This window comes from Phyllopteryx taeniolatus, chromosome 17 (genome assembly GCF_024500385.1).
Source record: "Phyllopteryx taeniolatus isolate TA_2022b chromosome 17, UOR_Ptae_1.2, whole genome shotgun sequence".
Classification (NCBI taxonomy): Eukaryota; Metazoa; Chordata; class Actinopteri; order Syngnathiformes; family Syngnathidae; genus Phyllopteryx; species Phyllopteryx taeniolatus.
The window spans coordinates 15,703,795-15,727,012 of record NC_084518.1 but is presented as its reverse complement, the minus strand read 5'-3'; the positions used below and the strand labels follow the sequence as shown (position 1 = coordinate 15,727,012).

The window sequence follows — 23,218 nt, the reverse complement described above, 5'->3', positions numbered from 1 at the left end:
ACATAATATAGAATGTTATCTCTATTTATTGTACAGTTGCGCAGCTCCCCACATTACATTGTGCTAATAGTTGCTACGGTAACCGCAAGATGACAACCTGAGTAGAGAATGTACTGGGATATGGATTTTACATCTTTCCTTATATCCATCCATCCATTTTCTGAGCCGCTTCTCCTCACTAGGGTCGCGGGCGTGCTGGAGCCTATCCCAGCTGTCATCGGGCAGGAGGCGGGGTACACCCTGAACTGGTTGCCAGCCAATTGCAGAGAACATCGAAACAAACAACCATTCGCACTCACAGTCATGCCTACGGGCAATTTAGAGTCTCCAATTAATGCATGTTTTTGGGATGTGGGAAGAAACCGGAGTGCCCGGAGAAAACCCACGCAGGCACGGGGAGAACATGCAAACTCCACACAGGCGGGGACGGGGATTGAACCCCGCACCTCAGAACTGTGAGGCTGACGCTCTAACCAGTCGTCCACCGTGCCGCCTCTTTCCTTATAGTCTGCTGCTATTTCAAATGAGAGGCAGTGCGAGAAAAGATTTTGTGCATTTAGTCGGGTAAAATTTATGATGGGAAATGCTAACGTGCTAACAGTTTGTTTGCTAACATATAGCAAGATAGCAATCTGAGTACAGAAAGCTCTAAGGATAGAGCAAAATAATTATAAAATGCTAACAGTTGGTATGCTAACACATAGCAAGATGACAGACAGGGAAAAAAAAATCATCTTGCCGTGTAGTTGTGTACTACATTTGATGTGAATAGCTAAAATGCTAACCTGCAGTTGGTATGCTAAGATATAGCAAGATAGCAACCTGAGTTTAAGTACAGAAACTGCTATGCTAATATTATTTTGTCATCTTTTGAATGTCTCTCCCTTTTGTTTTGTTTTCTGTCACTCCCCTTTAAAACTTTGTTCTGCGTGACAGAAATATTGCAATAAAAAAAATCCATCAGAATACAAAGACGCACAGTGGCAGTTTAAAAAGTCCACTGTGGCACAGCAAAACTCTTCCGGCATAAAAAGAATACAAATCCTCCTTTCTGTTTGACCGAACATTTGAACAGGACAAAGAAAGAAAGAAAAAAATAGCTACAGAAATTCCCAAGGGAGATTGATAAGAATTATACATCTCACTGTGAAGTCGGGCATTATTTCTGATGAGAATCGCTACAAATGCTAACAGTTGTTATGCAAACATATAGCAAGATAGCCACCTCACTGCAGAAAGTCACTACACCATTACACCTGTATTTAGGTACTGTGTGTCGTGAGAATTGCTAACATATATATAGCAAGATAGAAATCCGAGTACAAATAAAAGCACTAAGGCAGATCAAGTAGAAGTTTACAATCTTACAACGGTAGAACGGGTATTTCACGTGACATTTGTTTACATGTTAACAGTCGGTATGCTAAAACAACAAGCTAGGAACCTGAGTTTGAGTGCAGCAAATGCAAAACGTGCTAATACGCGTCCTCGAGGATTCGACATCTTTCCATGTACTTGTGTATTATGTCTGATGTCAATTGCACAAATTCTAACATGTAGACGTAGATAGCAACCTGAGAAGGGAAAGCGCTAAGGCAGATTCTGAGGAGTTTGCGTCAAACCCTAAAATCAAGTAGGCCTACTATTGCAAGTGTTAATTGCTAACGTGCTAAAAGTTGCTAACATACGGCAACCTGAGTTTGAGTATAGAAAATGCCAACGCAGATTGATGAGGATTTTTTTATCTCTCACCATGTAGTCGTTTACTATTTGTAATGAGAATTACTAAAATTCTAACATACAGCAAGATTAACGGACAACGATTGAGTACGTGCAAAGGCAGCTCAATAAGGATTTTATACTCTTGCACCTGTAGTCAATGCTAACATGCAAACAGTCATGAAACGCATTCGGGATCTTCTTCCTGTTGAATTGCTCCACCATTTTGACAGGGATTAGAATCCCATTCTCACGCACCAGCAACATTTCCCATAGATGACAACGTTTCAACTAAACGCGTTGTCGCCCCTTTCGCAAACCTCTGGCGCCCTCTGGTGGCATTGTGGTCACCTTACAACTTTTTCAGAGCGACGCGTTTAATGACCACACGGAAAGTCGGACATTTAATGACTCCCTATGAGAACGAAGAGTTGATTTTTTGTTACCCCAATAAAAGAGCCCAACTGAACATTTTAATTGTTTTACTTGAACACTGGTGACTATATACGTCATAAGTTAGAACATTTAAAGTGTTGTGTGTGTTTTGAGAGGAAAGAGAATGAAGAAACGTCTTTGGCACCACTGTTGTTAGAAAACACAACAATTCTTCAAATCAACTTGAGTTGCTACTTTTACACACATTGTAGTGGTCCAACTGGAAATACTGTGTTTGATAGTAAATCCGTACATATTTGCACATGTAAAAGTTGCCAAGGATGAAAAGTTGGTAGTAAAACATTTACAGGAGAAAAAAAAATAACAGAAACAAAAACCATTGAAGAAATGAATATAAATATACTAGAATCTGTCAATTCCTGACTCTTGGCTGGACATTAATGGGTGAGTGTACTCGTTAAAGCACGGGTGGGCAAAGTACGGCCCGGAGCATTTACATCTTGTAATGTTTGCTGCAGTAATTTGCGCTTTTCCTAAAATTAGTTAATTTGTTTTATTCATTTATTTCATGAAATATTTGTTTAATTAATTAATTTTAAATAATATAATAACAATAAATATTTAATATTTTGAAACAATTGAATTGTTCGGTGAATGATACAATTTAAAAAAGGACAAATAATTGTTATTTAACAAAATGATTACAGCATACATAAACAGTTTAACTTTCTACGAATGACGCCTGTGTATTTTAAAATATAATTTGGCTCTTGAACACAAACGTTTTCCCACCCCTGCTTTAAATGATCAAAACTGTGCCTCGTACAAATATAGATGCTGGTGTTCACTTCCAAATATGGTCAAGGAAGTTCATATTTATGACATAAAAAAAAAGAAAAATAAGACAAGAAATAACTGATTTAAAAAAAAATCAGGAATCCTTCATGTCCATTCTCATGTTCTCTAAATGTTCTTGAGTCTCGGCTGGCATTGCGGAAGATGAGTGAGGCGTCAAGAGTAGGGCGTCAAGGTGTGATACGAGGGAGCTATGGGGGTCAAGGAGTCGTAGCTGCTCTGGCCTGAGGTCTCGGGCCTTGCCGCAGACGCGCTCACTGAGTGCTGTGACGCTGAGGCGCGTGGTGGTCTCCAGATGATGAAGTTGGTTCTTCTCCACGAGGAGCTTCTCACGCTCGCACCTCTGAGGCACAAACACAAACACACGCATTGTACTGAACTCGTGTAATGGGCAGTTTGATTGACTTGATTGACTTACTCAAGCAACTGCCAACTGACTAAACAGCTGACTAAAAAAACTAACTCACTCACTCACTCATTCACCTACAGACTGCCAAACCAACCAAACAACCAACTACTACTACTACAGGCTCTGATAGTGCACTAAATAAGTGCACTCCATTTACCATTTTACTACTTAACAAGCCACCAAACTCACTCACTCACTCACTCACAGAGTTACTAACTAATTGACTGACTAACTGACTGACAGACTTACTAACTCGCTCACCGCCTGAATAACACACTCACTTGCTCACTCACTGATTGACCAACCACCAAACAACTGGCTACTTAGCTAATTAACTAACTAGTAACTAACACGCTGACAAACTCACTGACTTCATGACTAACTCATTAGCTAACCCACTGATCAACCAACCAACCAAGCAAACAACTGACTACTACTTAGCCAGATAACAAACTGACTAACTGATTAACTGTCAGATCTACCAACTAATAAATTAATTGACTAACTCAACTCAATCAACTGGCTAACTAAATAAATGACTGACTAACTAACTCATCACCTGACTCTGTCTTATAAAATTGTACAACATTGTCTCATTTCCTGTTCCCTCTATTGCTTGAAGACCGACGTATCGATTATTCGTGTCTGTTTGGCTCTTACCAGCTTGTTGATTTCCTCCTGCAGGTTGGCGATGCACTCCAGCTTCCTCTTGCGGCAGCGTTGTGCGGCCAGTCTGTTTTTGCTACGCCGCCGGATATCATGGATCAAATCTAGCTGCTGGCGTGTCAATGCGTGCTGACTTAGCAGATTCTGCAGGTCCAGGCGGTTCAGACGCACAGCGTAATCCACAGAGAATGGAAGATTAACCTGATAAACAAACACCACAACAAACGTGCTATCTGTGTCAGCACTCTAACAATCAGTCGTGCCCTCAGGCTAACAGTCTCTCTTGTGAGCACACTTGCAATCAGTCGCATTAGCACGCTAACATTCTTGTTAGCGTGTCAATGATCACTCATGTTTGCACTCTTAACAGTCAGTTTTGTTAGCCTCCTAAGGGTTAGCATCCTAACAATCAGTCCTGTTATCACGCTAAAAATCAGTTTAGTTAGCATGCTAACGGTTAGCATGCCAACAATCAGTTGTATTAGCACACTAACAGTCTTGTAAGCACACTTAGCACCATAATAGTGTAGTTAGCACTCTAACAACTATCATTCTAACAATTAATCTTGCACGCACTCTAATGATTGGCATGCAAGCCATAAGTCTTACTAGCTCTCAAATGCTAGACGCAAATTGAACCATTCAAGCAACATGCTTACATATAAAGTCAATGCAAACGCATAAATAGGCACAAAACTGTGCTGGGCGACGTATGATGCGCAATGCTAGTGGGGTGAGCACATGAAAATTTGCTTCTTCGCCCATTCACTCAGGTTGGAAAATGTGAAATTCAAGCCACAAATCGCATCACGAGAGCCAATCAACTTGGAGGATGGTGAGCAAAGGGCCAGTCTGGCGGTTGGGGTGTTGCGCTGGCCCCCATGGCCACTCAGAGCACATCGTCGCCGGCTGCAAAGGTCATGGGGTCGTAGGCTGGAAGTGAATTAGGAAGCTAGGAAGGAAAAAAAAAATCATAGGAACCAGCCTGGGGGTGCGTAGCACTGGCCGTGGCCACTCACAGCGCACCGACGTCAGGGAAAATGAGGCAAATGAGAGTATAAATCACTCTCACAATCAAAGTCTTGCAAGTAACGCAAGGCGTAAGTTCACTTTGCTTCCAGTGTGAACGTAGTATAACAAACATTCTTGTTAGCACAGCTAGCACTCTAACAATCAGTCTTGTTAGCACCATTAGCAACCTAACAATCAGTTCTGTTAGCACTCTAACAATGCTATTAGCACTCTAACGGTTAACACTTGAACAGTCTTGTTAGCACTCTAACAATCAGTCTTGTGCACTTAAGACATGATTAAAAACATAATTTATGGTACATATACACACACGGTAGCTTAGCATGAGCTCAGTTACATTTGTGACTGAACTGTCAATCATTAAATTGGGGATTGACTTGGCAATGACATCATCAAACCAAGCTCTGCCAGCCAATAAACAAACAAAGGGCTGTGAGTGCACGCACGCGAACACACACACACACACACACACACACACACACACATATGCACACACATTTACGAGTAAATAATTAACTGGTCACCATAGCAACCCCATGCAAACATTTGCAAACGAGTTTCCAAGAAATCCATGACTAACAGTAATTGTAGGTCTTTTCAGTATTTCTCCAGCAGCCCGTTTAGACAACATACTAGTTGGGTCTTAGTCGATAGTGCCTGTACTGGTCAGTACTCACCTGTCTGGCCCGTTCTCTGGGGCACCATTCTCCGTCGCCATCAGTCTCCGAGTCTCCATCCTCACCTGAGTTGAGAGACGACAGGCCCGACTGGGAGGCTCCCTCACTCTCGGACAGCATGCCTCCTTTCCAATGAGTTCCACCTCGCTCCGGGTCCTGATTCTGTGCTCGGAAGGGGTACTTGAGGTCCACCTGGAGCCAGCTCTGATGAGAGGGGCTCGGGTCGGACCCATGGTACTCTGCTCCCTCCTCGTCTCCCAGAGCTTTACTTTTCAGGGTGACACCTGGGACTAGACTGGGATCACTAGAGAACCGTCTTCCTGGTTCTTGTTCTTGTTCTGTGATTTTCTGATGGAATTGGGAAGAGTCGGACACGGAATTTGTGTCCAGGTTGTCTCCTTTGGGATCTCTTGGAAGATCTGCTCCATCCTTGCACAGTCTTCCAAGACATTCAACTCTCCATGTGGCAACAGAAAATTTCATTCCTGGACTTTGTTTACCATCTTTTGCGATGGTGTCCTGATGGAAAGGGCCTGCGTCGGACATAGGACACATGTCAACGTCCTTGCAGCCCGTTAGTGTTCTGGGACCTTCAACTTTCTGGGCGGAAATTGCTACCAGACCTAAACCACCGGAGAACCTTGTTCCTGGTCCTTGTTCTTCGACTTTTGTGATAGTGCTTTGATGAGAGAGGACAAAGTTGGACCTGGGTTCCAAGCTGGTGCCATATCCTGAATCCTCGGCTAGGTCCATGAGACCTTTTAGTCTACTGGGAACTTCATCTTTCAGGGTAGCACCTGGAACCAGCTTGGGATCACGAAAAAAACTTGTTCCTGGTCCTTTTTTGTCATCTTCTGTGATAGTGTTTTGATGAGAGGGGCCAGAGTCGGACCTGAGATACTCTGGTCCATATTGGTGTCTGGGAGCTTCAGCTTTCTGGATGGCACCTTCAACTTGATCAGGACCAGCAGAAAATCTCCTTCTTGTTCCTTGTTCTCTCTCTTCTGTAGAGGTTTTCTGATGATAGGGGCTATAATTAGACCCGAGACACCCATCCAGCTCCTTGCATCCTGTTAGTCTTGAAGTTAGTCGGGTTTCACGAGGTACCAGAACACGACCACCAAAAAACCTTGTTCCTGGTCCTTGTTCCTCTATGATGCTTTTCTGACATGAGGGGACCAAGTCGAACCTGGGACCCTTTTTGGAACCATTTCCTGAAGGTTCTGCTTCATTCTTGCCCTCTTTTTGGCTTCCAGGATCTTCATCTTTCTGGGTAGCAGCTGGAACCATCTTGGGACCACCAGAGAATAGGGGTCCCGGTCCTTGTTTTCTGTCTTCTGTGATGGGGTCCTGATAATAGGGGACTGCGTCGGACCTGGGACTCACATTGGCATAATTTCTTGGAAGATGGTCGTGATCCTTGCGCCCTGTAAGTCTTCTGGGAAGTTCAGCTTTCTGCGTGGTACCTCGTACTAGCTCGGGACCACCTGAGGACCTTGTTCCTGGTCCTTGTTCAACATCTTCTGATATTGTGTCCTGATGAAAGGGGCCTGAATTGGATCTGGGACTCTTGTCCACTTTGTCTCCCTTGCTGCTGCCATTTCCCGAAGGCTTCGTTGCGTCCTGGCATCCAGTAATTTCTGGTATTAGATTGGCACCACTGCAGAACCTGGTTCCTTCTTCAAAGGCCTCCTTTAATCCGCAATGTTTTTGAGGTATCTCTTTCCCACAAGCCAGCTGGAACTTGCGATACTTGGGTCCTCCTGCGCCCCCATCTGGAAAAAATGAGAATATGGCCCTCCTGTCATTCCCCTCCATGCAGCCAGGTGGAACAGCTTCCCTCGCCAGCGGTTTGACAGCTTTGTGGTGATCGTCCTGGCTCTTCTGCTTCTTTATACAGCACCTCTTCCTCCTTGATGGCGGCGGAGGCGGGTCCGAGCTGAACTTGGGGAGCAGGAAGTCGAAACAGGCATAGTCCAGGTCTCGGAAGCCCAGCACGGACGCTGCCTGGCGGATTTCCAGGATGTCGTGTTTACCAAAGAGCAGCTCGGACGTGTAGGCAAATGTCAGCAGTGGCTCAAATCCGCCCACGGTTACCTATGGAGACAGGAAAATATACATCATGGTTGTCTGCTGCCACTTTTTTTGGAATGTGAAACATGCCGAATAAATGTGGCTGCTACATTAGGTCCACCACCCAACGAAATCCAATACACCAAAGGATTGGCGTAGTTAATGTGTCCAATGGATAAACAATGTGACTTCATCCTCAGGAACAAACATTTTTATGGATTGTCCCCTTCATTAGGTACACCTTCCAATAAGATTTAATACAAAAACAAAAAAATCTTCATAGTACTTGTTTATTTTTTTAGGTGTACCTAAGGAAGTGTCCAGTGAGCAACGTGTAGCGTAAACAAAAAAGTTAAGTGACATCATGCATAGGTTTAAGCATTTTTATAAACATCACTACTTTATTAGGTACAGCTTCCAACTTGAAGAAAAAAAACTTCAAAGCATGATTGAGGTTATTAGGTGGGAGATGTACCTAAACAAGTGTCCAGCGAGCCAACGCACACGTGTAGGCTCAGCATAGTGACGTCATTTTCAGAAAAAAAACCATTGTTATACATTGGCCAATTAATTAGGTAAATCCTTAAAGACACCCAATACAAAAGAATTAGGTGTACCTAATGAGGTGTCCGGTAAGAGGCGTCATTCTCAGAAACAAACATCGTTCTACATTGGCCACTTAATTAGTTACACCCTCAACATCCAGGTGTACCTAATCAAGTGGACCAGGGAGCGCACGTGTCGTCCTTCAGGGGTAATCACTCGTGACGTCGCCCTCAGGCAGCTCTCACCTCGGGTGGCAGCGTGACGTCATCGTCCTCGGGCGCCTGCGTGCGTGGGAGCCTTGCGGCGAAGTAGTCGCTGCACGAGGCCAGCACGGCGCGGTGGGCGTGGAAACGGCGGCCGTCTACCTGCACGGTGACGTCACAGAGAGCGTCGCGCAGCCGCAGTTCGTCCAGGCGCCGCAGTACGCGCGCCGGGTGTGCCGCGCACGCGTACGTGTACGACGGCATCTGCGCGCGCGCGCACACGCATGGACACACACAACAGTGTCACAGCAACTTATCACGCATTAGAAATGAACTAAATGATGATAATAATGCTAATAATAAGACAGGCTTACCTGTTCGTAGGCTCGTCCAGGTTCTTTAGAGGTTATGACGACTTTGAGATAAGCTTAGCGAGCTTCACACACTCATCTGTCAAAGTGTGTGTGAGGGAGTGAGCTAGTGTGCGCGCGCGCGCGCGCGCGTGTGTGTGAGTGTTGCAACAGCGCTGACTCATGCTGATAAAAGATGAGCAAGCATGTTTTCCCGTCCAACACCATTCCCCCCCGCCCTCCCGCTCTACGAACACACTTCCTGGAAAGACAAACTATAAGGCATAATACAAATAAATACATACATTTAAAACCTTACATTTTTCACAGACAGATTTCCCCCCCCCCCCCCCCCCCCCCCCTATGAAGTCCTCCTATAGGGGCCATTCATGAATCTGTATCATAATCATCATATCACTTTTTTTTAACTCCACTATATTAAAATAAACGCACCAAATGTGCAGAAAATTTAGTTTTCATTTGAAAATGAAATAGAATTGTTTAAACTCAATGCAGTTTTTACTTCAATTTAGATTCATTTTTTGACATTTTGTTTTTGTCTTTGTTATTATTGAAATGGAATGTACTTTTTGTTTTTTATTAGAATTTTTATATTTTATTCCAAGTGCATTTCTAATTTAAATTGAAAATTATTTTATTTATTATTTTTATTTCTCAGTTTTTTTGTTATTATTTAAATGTCATTTAATTTTTGTGGGTTATTTCTTTCAATTTGTTAACTGAATTTTAATGGTTTCATTGTAATTTTTCAAAATGTATTTCAAAATTTTTAATTTATTTTAAAAAGTCTAGATAATTTGTACAAATGTATCTGAATATGACCATCAATTTTAATAAAGGCTGAAATAAATAAATAAATAAATTCATGTAAAATACAATAAATGTAACAATGTAAAATACAAGTAAAACAAAATATATAATGAAAAGAAAATCATGATATTAATATTAATAATCATAAATATAACTACACCTAATCAATACAGTCAATACATACAGTATAATAAACATTTGTGTTATTGTTTAAAAACAGGAAAATAACTCCCAATTCCTACCTAATTTCTGTATTAAAAATCTTTTCAATTATTTCTCATGTAATTTTCTACTTTGGGTGGATTTTTCTTTCTTTCTTAGCTGTAAACTGTAATCATAAGAGACAGATCACGATACAATACATCATTCTGTGTGCAATGAAAGAGTTTTACTTTTCTAATTGAACTACTGAAGTAAATTCCGTTTTTGAACCTTATCTACATTTATTGAAAGAACAATATTTGTTATTTTATGTTTTAAATATAGCTGAAAACAAGAAAAATAAAGCGTGTGTGTGTGTGTTTTAGATGCCACTAAAAGCAGAAGTGTGGTCAGATTGTGAAACAAGTGTCCCGGCGACCAATCGGGTGACTGCTTTAAATCAACTTCCTGTTTCCATGGAAGAAAGACTTTAAGCATGCGCGTGTTGGAATAAAGTTCGCTTTATTCAAAGATTGTTGTTGAGCGTTTCAGCTTCGACACATCAGTGCTTGCATCCACTTCATCCGACAACCAATGGCAAGCTCGCCTCGTTTCCTTCTCGCCGTAACAGGAAGTGGACTGGCAAATAAGATGGAGGGGCTTGGGTGACTCAGGCAGCCGATTATGACTTACTGGGTGGACCATTCGACTATTTACATCTACTCTCGAGTTCCGCATATCCGACTGTGTTTCAATGTACTCATGCATGCACACACATAACCCTATCCCTTTAAAACTAACCATAACCTAACCCAAACCCGAACCAAAACGCTATACATTCTGTTACATTTACTGAAGTAACTTTTTGAATAAAGTTTATTTGTGAGAGTAGTTGTAATGCAACATACTTTTAACTTGTACTTGACTATTTTTATGAAGAAGAAACACTACTTTTACTCGGTTACATTGAGCTACATTCCCCTAGCTATTTTTATTTGTATTTATCTCTTATTGTTATCGTGCGATCTATTGGTTTTGGGTCATCAAAGAGAATTCTGCCTCTGGCGCCTCGCACATGACTGTTTTGCCAATCCAACGTAATCACTAGCGACATTTGACTTCATTTCACTCATCAAACGGAGCCAGGAAGTCACATGACCGCGTGCGAAGTCCCCACGGCCCCAGACACAAGCAACGTTTACTATGTGACAGATTTTTGTGTGAAGCTTGGCAGAAACAACGATCGCAGTGCTGGCCTCACATTCAATATATGTTCACTTTACAAACTAGAAAAAACATCAACAGCTATGTGAGTTGTCATCTGTGTCTGCCTAAAAATGTCCGCATTTCAGCCTACAAGAGCTCTACTTCCAAGTTCGCGATTTTCTATATAATCTGTGCCTGGGGAGCCGTTTGCGCTGTTTTGTTTGGGACTTCCAGGACAAAACCCAGCTATATACGAGGCTTCATATGTCGGGGTAAAAACGCCGTATTGGGCAACCCGGTCAGTGTGGCCGCCATTCATGTGCACACCGTGAGTCCGCGAGGTGCGTTCAGAGACACTGTAAATGGGAGTGAATGTGTTCTTTGGTACATAATTGTAAAAATTGATTACTAGGAAAATTATTTTTTATATCAGAATGCTTTAGTTAAAACACTGTACGATCACACTGACATAATATGGAACTAATTTTGTTTTTATTGTAAGAAAAAATATTTTGTTAATATAGTGTGTAATATGTTAATACAGTCAGTAATATGCAGTTATCATTGTCCTTTCACCATCGTTCCTTTCACACTGTGTTGCGTATTATTGTTATTCGCATTAAGGACAACATTCCTGTTTTTGTTTTATTTCCCCATTGAAAAAAAAGACTACTGGCTACTAGTCTGGGCTGAATGGGTGGCAACAATGAGGAAATGAAATGGCAATATTTTGAGGGAAATAGCCCGTCAGCAACAAAAAAAGAACTATAAACTAGTTCATTTTTTTGAACGGTGAATTGCTTTCAAAAAAATTTAATTGTGAACTATGAACTGAACTAGTTCATTTTTGGAACGGTGAACTGAACATTGAACTAGTTTGCGTAGAAAATGAACTTTCCCAACACTGCCCAGTTCATATTTTTGTTAATTTGATTTTCATGCTGTGATAAAAAACAAACAAACAAAAAAATAAAAATCTTAAAACTACACACCAGTTACTTGAGTACTTTTTAAAATAAATACATTACTCTTATTTGAGTAATTATTTGGCGGACCACTTTTTACTTGAGTCAGATTACTGTAAAGTAACAGTACATGAGTACAATTTTTGGCTACTCTTTGGCACCTAATATTCCCCTTACCCTATTTTAACCCCCTATGCATGATGTAACTAAACCTAACCATAACAACCTAAAAACAACCCTAACCATGACCTTCATCACCTAAACCTGAACAACAACCATTTCATGATAAAATAACCTAATCCTAACCTTAACCCCCTGAACCTAAAGCCAAATCTCCTAAAGTCAACCCTACACCCCCACAATCTAACAATAATCCTGACAAACTACACAACGACGCATAAAAGGGAGCAAGTAGGAAGTCTGACTTCGAGCGGCGTACACCTTCGGAAATCCCAGTTTCCTCAAACGCACCGTGCACATACTGCACACACATATAATCGAGGCCCGTTTTCAACTGCACAAATGCCGCCTTAAACTCTGTTTGGACCACATCACAGCACCTCGGGCTGCCTCTACGCAGCTCCCATTAAAAAAAACAACCTAGCGGTTAACACGCGCTTAAATGCTAATCTCTGCTTCCACAAAGATGGCCGCCGACATCCCAGCACCAAACCGACAACAATGTCGCATTTGTGCCAAGATCGTTACAAAAAAAATGATTTTCTAGTTTCCAGGTGAGCGTGTGGTCAGGACGAGTCGGGCCTGCGTAGCCGCTGCAGTTGGCGCGACCGCTCACCGTGCGCCGTCACTAGCGTGCGGTTTTCCTCCGACAGACGCCGGAACTCGTCGTCCTCGGGGCGGGAGATCTCGGCCGCCACCTTCTGGTCCTCCACCAGCTCGGCCAGAAGCTGACACCTGAAGACGACAACAGGTAGCACGGATGAAGGCAACATCGTGCTAGCATGTTAGCATCAATGTGCTAAAATGTTAGCGTGGACATGCTAGCAGGTTAGCAGATGTAAAAGTAGCCTCCAGACATCTTCAGCATGTTATTCGCACTCCTAAGTACTAGAAAAGTGATCCCTAGTAGTTTGAAGGTGAACTAAATTCTGACTAGAGGCGTTGCGTCAATAAAACCCATCTTTATTTCACCTTTAACGTCTGACCTTTCACCTTGAATTGTTATTACAAATCAACAGGGTTCTTGCTCTGATGTGCCAGCATGTTTAGACAAGTCTGATTAAGCCTGGACAAGGACGCGACCTCCCATTGATCTCATCTAACGTGACCATTTTGAGTTACACACCGTGAAATTGATCCTTGTTAAACAAAACGTGAATAAACAACAACAAACAAAGCCTCCAGAGAGTCACAGTATTTCATTCCTACTCCTAAGAGTGGACTTTTTGCTTTAACTTTAAAAACAAAACAAACAAACAAACAAAAATCCCTGTTATTTATAATGTTGTAGTTGACGTGAGGGGAGGCGTCAACAAGACTTTTCACCTTGACTAGTTATTCAAAATCAACAGCGGCTTGCGCCGATGTATCATCCTTACAAAGCTTGAAGATGACAATTTCAGGATGCTCGGTCGGGTCTGACACAAGCCCAGACAAGGAACAAATCTGTTCTTCCATCACAGCCACCCTGGAATTCTTGAGTTACATATACGTGATTGAAAATCTGCCGAGATATAAAACTATAATAGCTGAAAGTTTGTAGAATATCTAGAATCATGACTAGATGGGTCTGATTAATTGTTAGACAAGGAACTGGTCTGTCTTTGATCTCATCTGTACTGGGAATCTTACATGCCATTAAAAATTGATATGGTTTTTGCATTAGGACTATAACAACCAAAAACTAAAGTGCAGCCAAGGAATTGAGCTGCCATTTATCTCTTCTCCTTCGGCCATCTCGATTCTTACGTTATAAAAAACCAAAATCTTAAAGAAAATAAACAATTGTGACTAGATGGTCAGATAGGTCTGCTAAAGCGCAGACTTTAATTTTTGAAAAGCAATAGGCTTTTGATATGATCCGTGACAGGCAAAACTATGTGACCAATCAGGACTTATTAGCCAAGTGAAAGGGGAATGACAGGAACGTTTAAAATTAAGTCAACAAACAGGACAAGCGAGGCTTGGGTACATATAGCAAACGGGTCTGATGGCTTTCGCTACGCCAGCGTCACTCTTCGTCATCTTTGGAATTCTGACGCGAGCGAGGAGACACCCGACAAGTTGGACGAGCTACAATCCCGTCGAAAGCCGTGATTCACGCTCGCAGGTGGCGAGTAGGCAGGCCCGCCTCGACGGGTATGACTCACCCATTGGTATATATAGAAAAGTACATTGTTTCTCACACAAGCTCGGCATCGCTATGACTCAGTATGTGACTTTGAATTGTGTCCGAGTGTGTGCGCGCGTATGTGTGTGTGTGTGTGTCGGGTGCGCGCCCTGTGTCGGGTTGCGGCGGACTGTAAATAAAGTGTCTATTAAAAGACGAGAGCGGATTGTTTGGCTAATCTGTTGTTTACGTCTGGATGATTGATGGCTGTTACTTTCAGCAGCGTCTATTTTGTGCATTGGACGTTTAGCATTTTACGTAGCAACAGTGTTGTGCTAATGTTGCATTAATACATCCACGCCAAGGTGTACACAAACGTTTATGTAAATAATATTTTTTTAAAATATATTGGGAAAAAAAACACGTTTAAAAAATAAAACAAATATAAATAGCGATTTTTGTGGCATAAATCCATGGACTAAAAACTGAAGAAGCAATTTTTATCAAATGATCCTATATATAATGAAATAACATAATGAATGATTTGTGAGGAAAAAAATACACGTATGCAATATGCATAACATAATGAATGTACTTTTATGGCCTCAATAATTGCACTGATTACTGTATACTCTATAAAAACATTTATAAATATATATACAAGGAGCTCTTCCAGCTCCTTCCCTCAGGTAAGCGCTACCGATCAATGCAAACTAGAACTAGTAGACATTCCAACAGCTTCTTCCCTCTTGCGATCAACTTCTTAAACACCTAACCTATAATTCCATTACAACAAGCTGGCAATTTTTTGACTTGAGTTTGTTGTCACATTTCTGTGGGGCCAATTATGTATTACTCGTGCACTCACTGTAGTTGTCTCGCCATGTTGCACTAGTTGCATATACTGGCCACTCATGCCAGAGTAGCATCTGCTCCATTTGCACACTGATTGAGGAGGATCTGTAACATTTGCACAACCAACATTGTCCCAGATTATCGCACTACTCGTCACTTTAAATCGCATACACTCCTTGAAGTCTCAGCGCCCTTTGCACAATGGTCATTGCACCGGACTATTGCAATATTAGTCATTCGAAGTGCTCTAAGTGCTAGAGGACTCTGCATCTTTTTGCACAATTGTTTTTTGTCAATGTCTTTATGTCTCCAAAGTGTTCTGTAAATTGACTGTCTGTTGTACTAGAGCGGCTCCAACTACCGGAGACAAATTCCTTGTGTGTTTTGGACATACTTGGCAAATAAAGATGATTCTGATTCTGATATATATATATATATAAAGGAATGTACTTTTTACAGCACCATTTATGTATATATAATATAAAAAGAAATATACGGTTTATAGTACCACTAATTGCTCTAAATATTATATAATAAGTATAATTATGAATACTGTATAATACACATGAATATATTTTATGACATCAATATATGCTCTAAATATTAAAAAAAATATATAATAAATAATGTTTATATATAAATATATAAAATGTATTTTTATGGCATCAATCAATGCACTAAGAACCCAGGAGCAATTAAAAAATGCACTATTAATGATGGAGTATAAATGCACATTAAAGTGGTGTAAATTATTACAGCAGCATCAATTATAATAAAAACAATAAATATCCATCCATTTTCTGAGCCGCTTCTCCTCACTAGGGTCGCGGGCGTGCTGGAGCCTATCCCAGCTATCATCGGGCAGGAGGCGGGGTACACCCTGAACTGGTTGCCAGCCAATCGCAGGGCACCTAGAAACAAATTACCATTCGCACTCACGGGCAATTTAGATTCTCCAATGAATGCATGTTTTTGGGATGTGGGAGGAAACCGGAGTGCCCGGAGAAAACCCACGCAGGCACGGGGAGAACATGCAAACTCCACACAGGGGGGGCCAGGGATTGAACCCGGGTCCTCAGAACCGTGAGGCTGACGCTCTAACCAGTCGTCCACCGTGCCGCCACAATAAATATCCAAACATGATATTAAAACATGAAAAATCTTGAAATGATACAAATACAATGATATAAATATGAAAAGTTTTGCACTATTTTTGCTGGCATAAATAATCTGTGTCGGCAAGATCGCTATTGATTTTGAACCACATTCTTGTACCTCTTTGGGATGAAAACATGCGCCATCTGGAGGACGAGTCATGTATTTCCTCTCGAAGCAGGCAGCACCTTTTGTCTACTGTGAATGTTGACAAAGTTGGCTGAGGCGAAACTCACTTGCGTTCCTCCAGGGCGGCGATGTCGTGTTTGACTTGGTGGAACTCCCTCGCCATCCTGCAGTGTTCCTTGTACACGTGCACGCTCTCCTTCAGGGACACGCACGGCGATACCGGCTAAACCAGAAAGAAAAAGAAAAAAATACACAAAAACAAGCGTATTGCTATAGTTATACAATTTTGAAAAAGTTGCTAAAATGTGGATGGAATGGAGTTTATTTTATTATGTATGATTAATTTAACTATAATCAATTCACCAATTAAATTCTAAAATTAATTATTTAAAATGCACTCCTTATATGTTTTAATTAATTTATTAAATTAGATAGTTATTTGATTTATTTACTATAAATAATAAAATAAAAACATTGAAATTGTTAAATATTTTATAACGAGTAAAAAGGTTGACTATTTCTTGAAAACAAATGTTTGTAAAATATGAAGTTTTTATTTTTAAATAAATATTTTCCGATTTTATTTTCAATTTTTTTCTATATATTTTAAATTTTTTTATCATTACAAAAAATATTTTACTACAGTTTTTGTTAAAAAGAAGTTAAAATTAAAAACATGTAATTATGTAACTTTTAGGCGTAAATACAATTATTCTAAAAGTTTTTTTTTTTTTTACAAAAATATTCGTAAAATGTTTTTTAAATGTCTAACTAAAACACATTTGCAAGTACAATGTAGATATTATTTTTTAAATCTTATTATTTACAATAAATCAATGACCCAATAGTTTAATGGCATAAATGAATACAAAATAATGATAACCAATTTGAGGGGGGAAACGGCGATATTAATGCAATTAATATTACACGACTCTTGACCATGTAAAATGCTCGGTTGGCCGAAGGCCAGAAAAATGGCAAAGCTGAAATTTCCCACCAAGAAAAGGACACTTCAAGTGCCACAAAATTGAGATCAAGTGACTGCATATTAATCTGTGTTCATTGCTTAAACCAGGTTATTCTCATTTCCAAGTTTCCTTGAATGCACCATCACAATTCATATTGTCTCCGTGACCTGCACACCGTGCGCCTCGCATACCTGAAGTCGTTGTTCGAGATCCGGGAACGTTTGAGCGATATCGTCGGCATCTCGTGCGTCTGTCGAAGGAAAAACAAAAACACGTTCGGTTAGCACACGTTGCTAATTTACTTACTTTATTTGCTCATTTAAATGCACACATAAATCTGAATAAAAGTGCAGATAGAAAGTATAGCAGTGTTATAGTACTCTAGCCTTTGTTGGCTTTTAATTACTCTTAGGGGCCCCTGGTGGTTGTGGCGGCCCGAAGCAGGTGCTGGTGTACCTAATGAAGTGTCCGCTGGGTGTAAAGGAGCCGCAGTGGGCGTGTCGTAGCGGGGAGGGAATCAAACAGGCGGTCAGTGCGTGAAGTCATGCCAAACACACGATGACAATCCGGGCGTGACGCAACCTTCTAAAAGCGTCCACGCGGCCGTGCGGAACAACAACAAGAACATTTGTGCTGCTATGCGGGACGTGACAACATGACAGGCCCGCAGGATGAACCCGGGTTGGGGGTTCGGGTGGCGGGTGCCGGGGTGGAGGTGGGGGGTTTAACACCTGTCTCACTGCAGATCGCTAGAGTGAATGCAGGGCGCGTGTGGGGGTGGGCCGGGCCTGCGGGCTCCATTTTGTTAGTCAGAATGCGCTGCATGTTTTCCAGACATGCTGAAAACATAGCCGGGCTTTAGAGCGTCTTAAATGATCAAACGGCACTTAAAATAAGTTGTTATCAGCATTTTGAGGGAGTGGAACACAGCTGCGAGTGTGTGCGTGCGTGCGTGTGTGTGTGTGTGTGTGTGTGTGTGTGTGTGTGCATGAACCTGATGTGTGGTCAAGGCTGAAGGAGATCCGGACTTCAGGTGCATCAGGAGACACTCTTCTGGTTGACGTGATCATTTAACCCTGCGTCACAATTATTGGCATTCATTAACATCATTGTCCTTATGCTTGATGAAGCAGCATATGGCTCACCGCCCTAATGTTGTTCTCGCACGCACTGTTGCGACTTAAAACAATTGTGTGTTTGTCACCACAGCGGCAATGCAATTTTTCCTCTATCGTGCAAGGAATAAACTTGAAAGACGACTCTTCGTGTTTGCCAACGGACTGACTGACTTACTAACCCACAAACTGACTTACTAAGTGAATGAATGACTGACTGACCCACAAACTGATGGACTACCTGACACACTAACTGACTAACTCGCTGACCAAGTAACTAACTGACTGATGGACTAATTACATGACTAACAAACTGACTTACTGATCCACAAACTTACTACGTGGCTTACTAACTGACTGACTAACCTGATAACAGACTGACTAGATAAATAACTGACTGACTGAGTGATCAACGTACTATCAGAGTGAACTACAGTACTAACTGACTGACATACAGACTAACTAAATAACTACTACTACTAATAAATAAATGACTGACTAACTGGCTGTTTAACTAATTTCCCTACTGATTAACCAACTGACTGACTTACTAACTAGCGCACTGACAGACTACAAAAGAGACTGGCAGACTTACTAACTGGTTGACTGACCGACCGACGAATTAACTGAGTTGATAAGTAACTGACTAACTGGCTAACTAACAGGCTATTTAAATAAATAAATAAATAACTGACTGACTTAATAATTGACTTGTTGACTAACTTACAAATTAACTTACTCACTGATAAACTGACTGAATGATCAACTAGCTAAGTGACTGGCAAACTTACTAAATATTAACTGGTGGATTGAGTGACTGACTGACTAATTAAATAAATGTCTTGGTAAGTAACTGACTGACTAACCAACTAAATGACTGAATTACTAATTGACTGATGTATGAACTGAATCACTGACTGACTGGTTAACAAACCGACCGACTAGCAAAGTGATTGACATACTTCCTAATTAACTGGTTGTTTGACTCACTGACAAATTAACTGGCTTGGTGAGTAACAAGAGTAACACATGACTAACTGACTAACCAACTAATTGATCGACTTAGTAATTGACTTTCTGACTAACTTACCGACTAAATGACTGCTGAATGAACTGAATGGCAGACTTATTGACTAATTACCTGGTTGATTGACTGACTACCTAATTAAGTAACTAACTTATTGACTAACCAATTTACTGTTTGACTCACTAACTGACTGACCAAATCACTAACTGACAATCCGACTCATTCACGACCTAACCAACTTATTAACTATATCGCTTTTAAGATTATGATCGTATAAGGAAAATGCACATAAACTTTTTTTTTTTTTTTCATAACCCTGCGATAAAACAGCAATGACACTGTCAATCAAAACAGCAGAATTTCTGGTACGTCTCTTCTATTGGATTCCTTTGGACGGTGCACTTAACAAAAGTGTTCAGTACATGCAAAATAAAGAGATAAATAAATAAATAAATAAAATTTTATAAAAATAAAAAAAATGCATGACTAAATAAATCAGTCAATCGTGCATGTAAAGGTGCATGGGTTACTTTACTAGTCTTTAAAGTAAACATTTGACTCCTGTCAATCAAACGTGACATAATTTCCATGCATTACAAACAAAACAAAAACTGATTACCTGAAGCAGCCCCGCCCCCCACCCCCTCCCATAAAAAAAAACACACACACAAAAAGTCTAATCAGGCAGGTCCGATCCACAGAGTTTTAGGGTTGGTTCTGCCGCTGGGCCCCCCTCTCATGCCCCCCTCCACCACCACCTCCTCCTCCTCCTCCTCGCTCCGCTCGCTCGCTTCGGGGGTCTCGTCTAAACGCGCTCCCGTCTACACACAAACTACACGAAAGCATCAGCAATGTGCCCACCGCCCTCCCCCCTCTCCCCTCTCCCCTTCATAATAAAATGTCTCGGATGACATGACTTGAACACCTCACCCCATTTCTGCTCACGCCTAAGATAGCTAAGATAAGATGACAGACAGAGGGGAAAAAAGTGATGGAATTACATCAAGACGTGGAACATCATTGGGTCACTTCGGGCCACTTCATTAGGGACACTCCCTAATGACATCCAGTACAGCAGAGGATTGCATCATAGCGCTTTCGTGACTTCCACTACGAGCCTATAGATAGCGGTACATGCTATTCCGAAACGGATTTTTGTTGGCAACACAGCGCCATCTGCTGCGTCTGCTGGATCACTGCCCTGCTTCATCCCAACGTAAACGGACTGTACCAAAAAACAACAACAACAAAACAGACTCAATCTGGCTAAATAAATGTGTCTACATAAATTGGGGAAATGACCACCAGTCATTTTGTAATTTTATGTTATATATTTGATATGTTACGACCCTAGTGAGGATAAGCGGTACAGAAAATGGATGAATGGATGTTCCATAATTGATATACTATAAATTTTTCCTAGCAACAAGGGACGACGACAATAATCTAAGCATTTTTATTGTTGTTTTTTTACAAATAAAGATTTTATATTATAATGATATGATGATTGAGCCCAATCAATTCTGCCTAGCAATTAGTAACTAGTCAACAACCAACTAGTAACTAGTCAACAACCAAAGCGCTCTGTGACGGTGTCGATAAAGTGCTATATAAGTGCAGTCCATTTACCATTTACCGCTTTTGGAAATATTTTGTGAAATTTGTTTAGTTTTGAAGAAATCATCATTTAAAATAATTATATTTTTTAATGTTACATAAACTATGTTATGCTACACCACTTTTATATATGAAATGATAATGTTTTTATGATGACGATTGAATTTTATGAATTCTACGGGGCAACAGGTGGCAATTGGGAAAATAATCTGAGCAATTTTATTGATTTGATTTTGTTTTTTTACTTTATCATTTCAGTTGTGAACAATTAATAATTCAACTACTTACATTATGGTACAATTTTATTATAATTTTGTTTCATGTATTTGATATTTTCTCTACAATTTTTAATATAAAAACTATTAAAGTATTATCATTATGGTTCTAATAATTCTGCCTAGCAACAGGTGAAAGCACAAACTTGACCAGGAAAAGAATCCCAGTAATTTCCTTGATTTTTTTTCTTTTTTTTTTTACATTTTTAAATAAGTTGTTAAATTCTCATGACTCATTAAACACAAATATTAATGATGTACTAATTTACTTTAGTCCTATTTTATTAGTTTTCCTGCTGTATTTAAGCACCTGGTGTCTCTAATAAACAGAAACAAAAGCTCCTTTGCGGCGGTAATAAACATCTTACTGCGGGTGTTTATCTTTAAGACCTTTTCACAACACGAGAGCCTCATCTGGACGGCGCCGCCTGTTTAGCGCCACAAAAAGCTTTTGAACGCGTCGCGTCGGGGGGCCCAAGATAGACGGCGTGTCATTCAGGTGAGGTCATCGCGCCGCGCTCAGACGTGCTGAATGCCAAGGTCAGCGGCGTAATCCTTGCCCTCATTCATAACGGATTACACCCTGACGAGAGGGGGCGAGGGGAGGTAAAAAAAAAAAAAAAAAAAAAAAGAAATACAGCCGCCTGGGGTTCTGATCGAGAATCACCGAGATTACAGGCCTAGCTATTATACTCAATCCCAGAATTAATCTGGATGGCATACATAAAAAAAAAAAAAAAGTCATTACATAAAGAGATTAACCAGAATCCCTCAGGATGAAAACTAACCTGTATGTTGGTATATAAGGGCTGTGGGGTACATAATTCGAGTTTACCTCTCATACACAGGACACATTGCTTAAAACATTCTCATACATAACAAAAACACTCTTATGCATAAGAGTGAAACACTCACACTCACTAATGAAACGCTGTCAGAGAAACACCTAAAATATTTTTCGCTCTCATATGCAATTGAAATGCTCTTACGTTAGTGACACTCTCATACGCATTACTGAAACACTCTCATATAAACAGGTGACCCCCCCCCCCCCCCCCCCGAGTGTAACACTAAAACACAATACGGAAACGCTGTCATGCTCACAAATGTAACGGTCTCACTTTGACTACTGCATTTTTTTTTTGTGCTCTCATATACAAGTGAAACCCTCTCATGCACGCTATGAAAACACATATTTGTGAAATGCTCTTCTAGACAAAAATGAAATGCTCTCATACACACCACTGAAATGCTGTCACATACACGAGAAAATTCTATTTCCGCTCTCATACAAATGTGAAACATTCTTACATACACAAGCAAAACACTCTCCTACATACAATATTACATGAGCACATTTCAGTTTGATGTGTGATAGGATTTCAGGAGTGTTTGTCAGAGTGTTTCACTAGCGAAACAAGTTCAGCTGTGTGTGAAAGCGTTCCAGTAATCTATGTAAGAAGAACGTTTCACGTGTGCGTGTGAGGGAATTGAAATTAGCAATTGAAATGCAAACGGGGGGGAAAAAAATGCAAGATTACTTACTTGCTGTGGGATCCTGTGGTATGAAAAAGAAACAAACAGATACAAACACACACACATCATATACTTGCACACACACGATTATTATTTTTTTTTTTTAAGTTTTAGTGTATTGATCAATCATGTGACTTTCAATTGTACAAGTACAACTAAACTACATCCAAAGGAAAAGTAGC

The 23,218-nt window shown here is 40.7% G+C and overlaps 2 protein-coding genes across 5 annotated transcripts; both read right to left on the bottom strand.

Moving 5' to 3' along the window:
• Positions 1 to 2,184: 2,184 nt before the first annotated feature.
• LOC133467401 (uncharacterized) lies at positions 2,185 to 9,153 on the bottom strand. Of its 2 annotated transcripts, none has more exons than XM_061752237.1 (5): positions 8,951 to 9,152; positions 8,619 to 8,840; positions 5,755 to 7,851; positions 4,040 to 4,246; positions 2,185 to 3,313 (listed from the first exon to the last, which is right to left on the bottom strand). In XM_061752237.1, the coding sequence occupies exons 2-5, from the start codon at positions 8,838 to 8,840 to the stop codon at positions 3,047 to 3,049; spliced, it is 2,793 nt and encodes a 930-aa protein (XP_061608221.1). In that variant the 5' UTR covers positions 8,951 to 9,152; the 3' UTR covers positions 2,185 to 3,046. The 2 variants fall into 2 exon arrangements, 1 of the variants encoding a protein (XP_061608221.1); XR_009785215.1 differs by lacking the exon at positions 2,185 to 3,313 and adding an exon at positions 4,705 to 4,997 and having other exon boundaries at positions 4,110 to 4,246; positions 8,951 to 9,153.
• A 1,250-nt stretch (positions 9,154 to 10,403) lies between these two features.
• map3k7cl (map3k7 C-terminal like) lies at positions 10,404 to 23,183 on the bottom strand. 3 transcript variants are annotated; one of them, XM_061752269.1, is made up of 6 exons: positions 23,046 to 23,183; positions 18,461 to 18,542; positions 17,658 to 17,716; positions 16,606 to 16,721; positions 12,866 to 12,984; positions 10,404 to 10,537 (listed from the first exon to the last, which is right to left on the bottom strand). In XM_061752269.1, the coding sequence occupies exons 2-6, from the start codon at positions 18,534 to 18,536 to the stop codon at positions 10,479 to 10,481; spliced, it is 429 nt and encodes a 142-aa protein (XP_061608253.1). In that variant the 5' UTR covers positions 18,537 to 18,542; positions 23,046 to 23,183; the 3' UTR covers positions 10,404 to 10,478. The 3 variants fall into 3 exon arrangements, with proteins under 3 accessions (XP_061608253.1, XP_061608254.1, XP_061608255.1); XM_061752270.1 differs by lacking the exon at positions 23,046 to 23,183 and adding an exon at positions 20,228 to 20,369; XM_061752271.1 differs by having other exon boundaries at positions 10,404 to 12,984.
• Between the last annotated feature and the right edge of the window lie 35 nt (positions 23,184 to 23,218).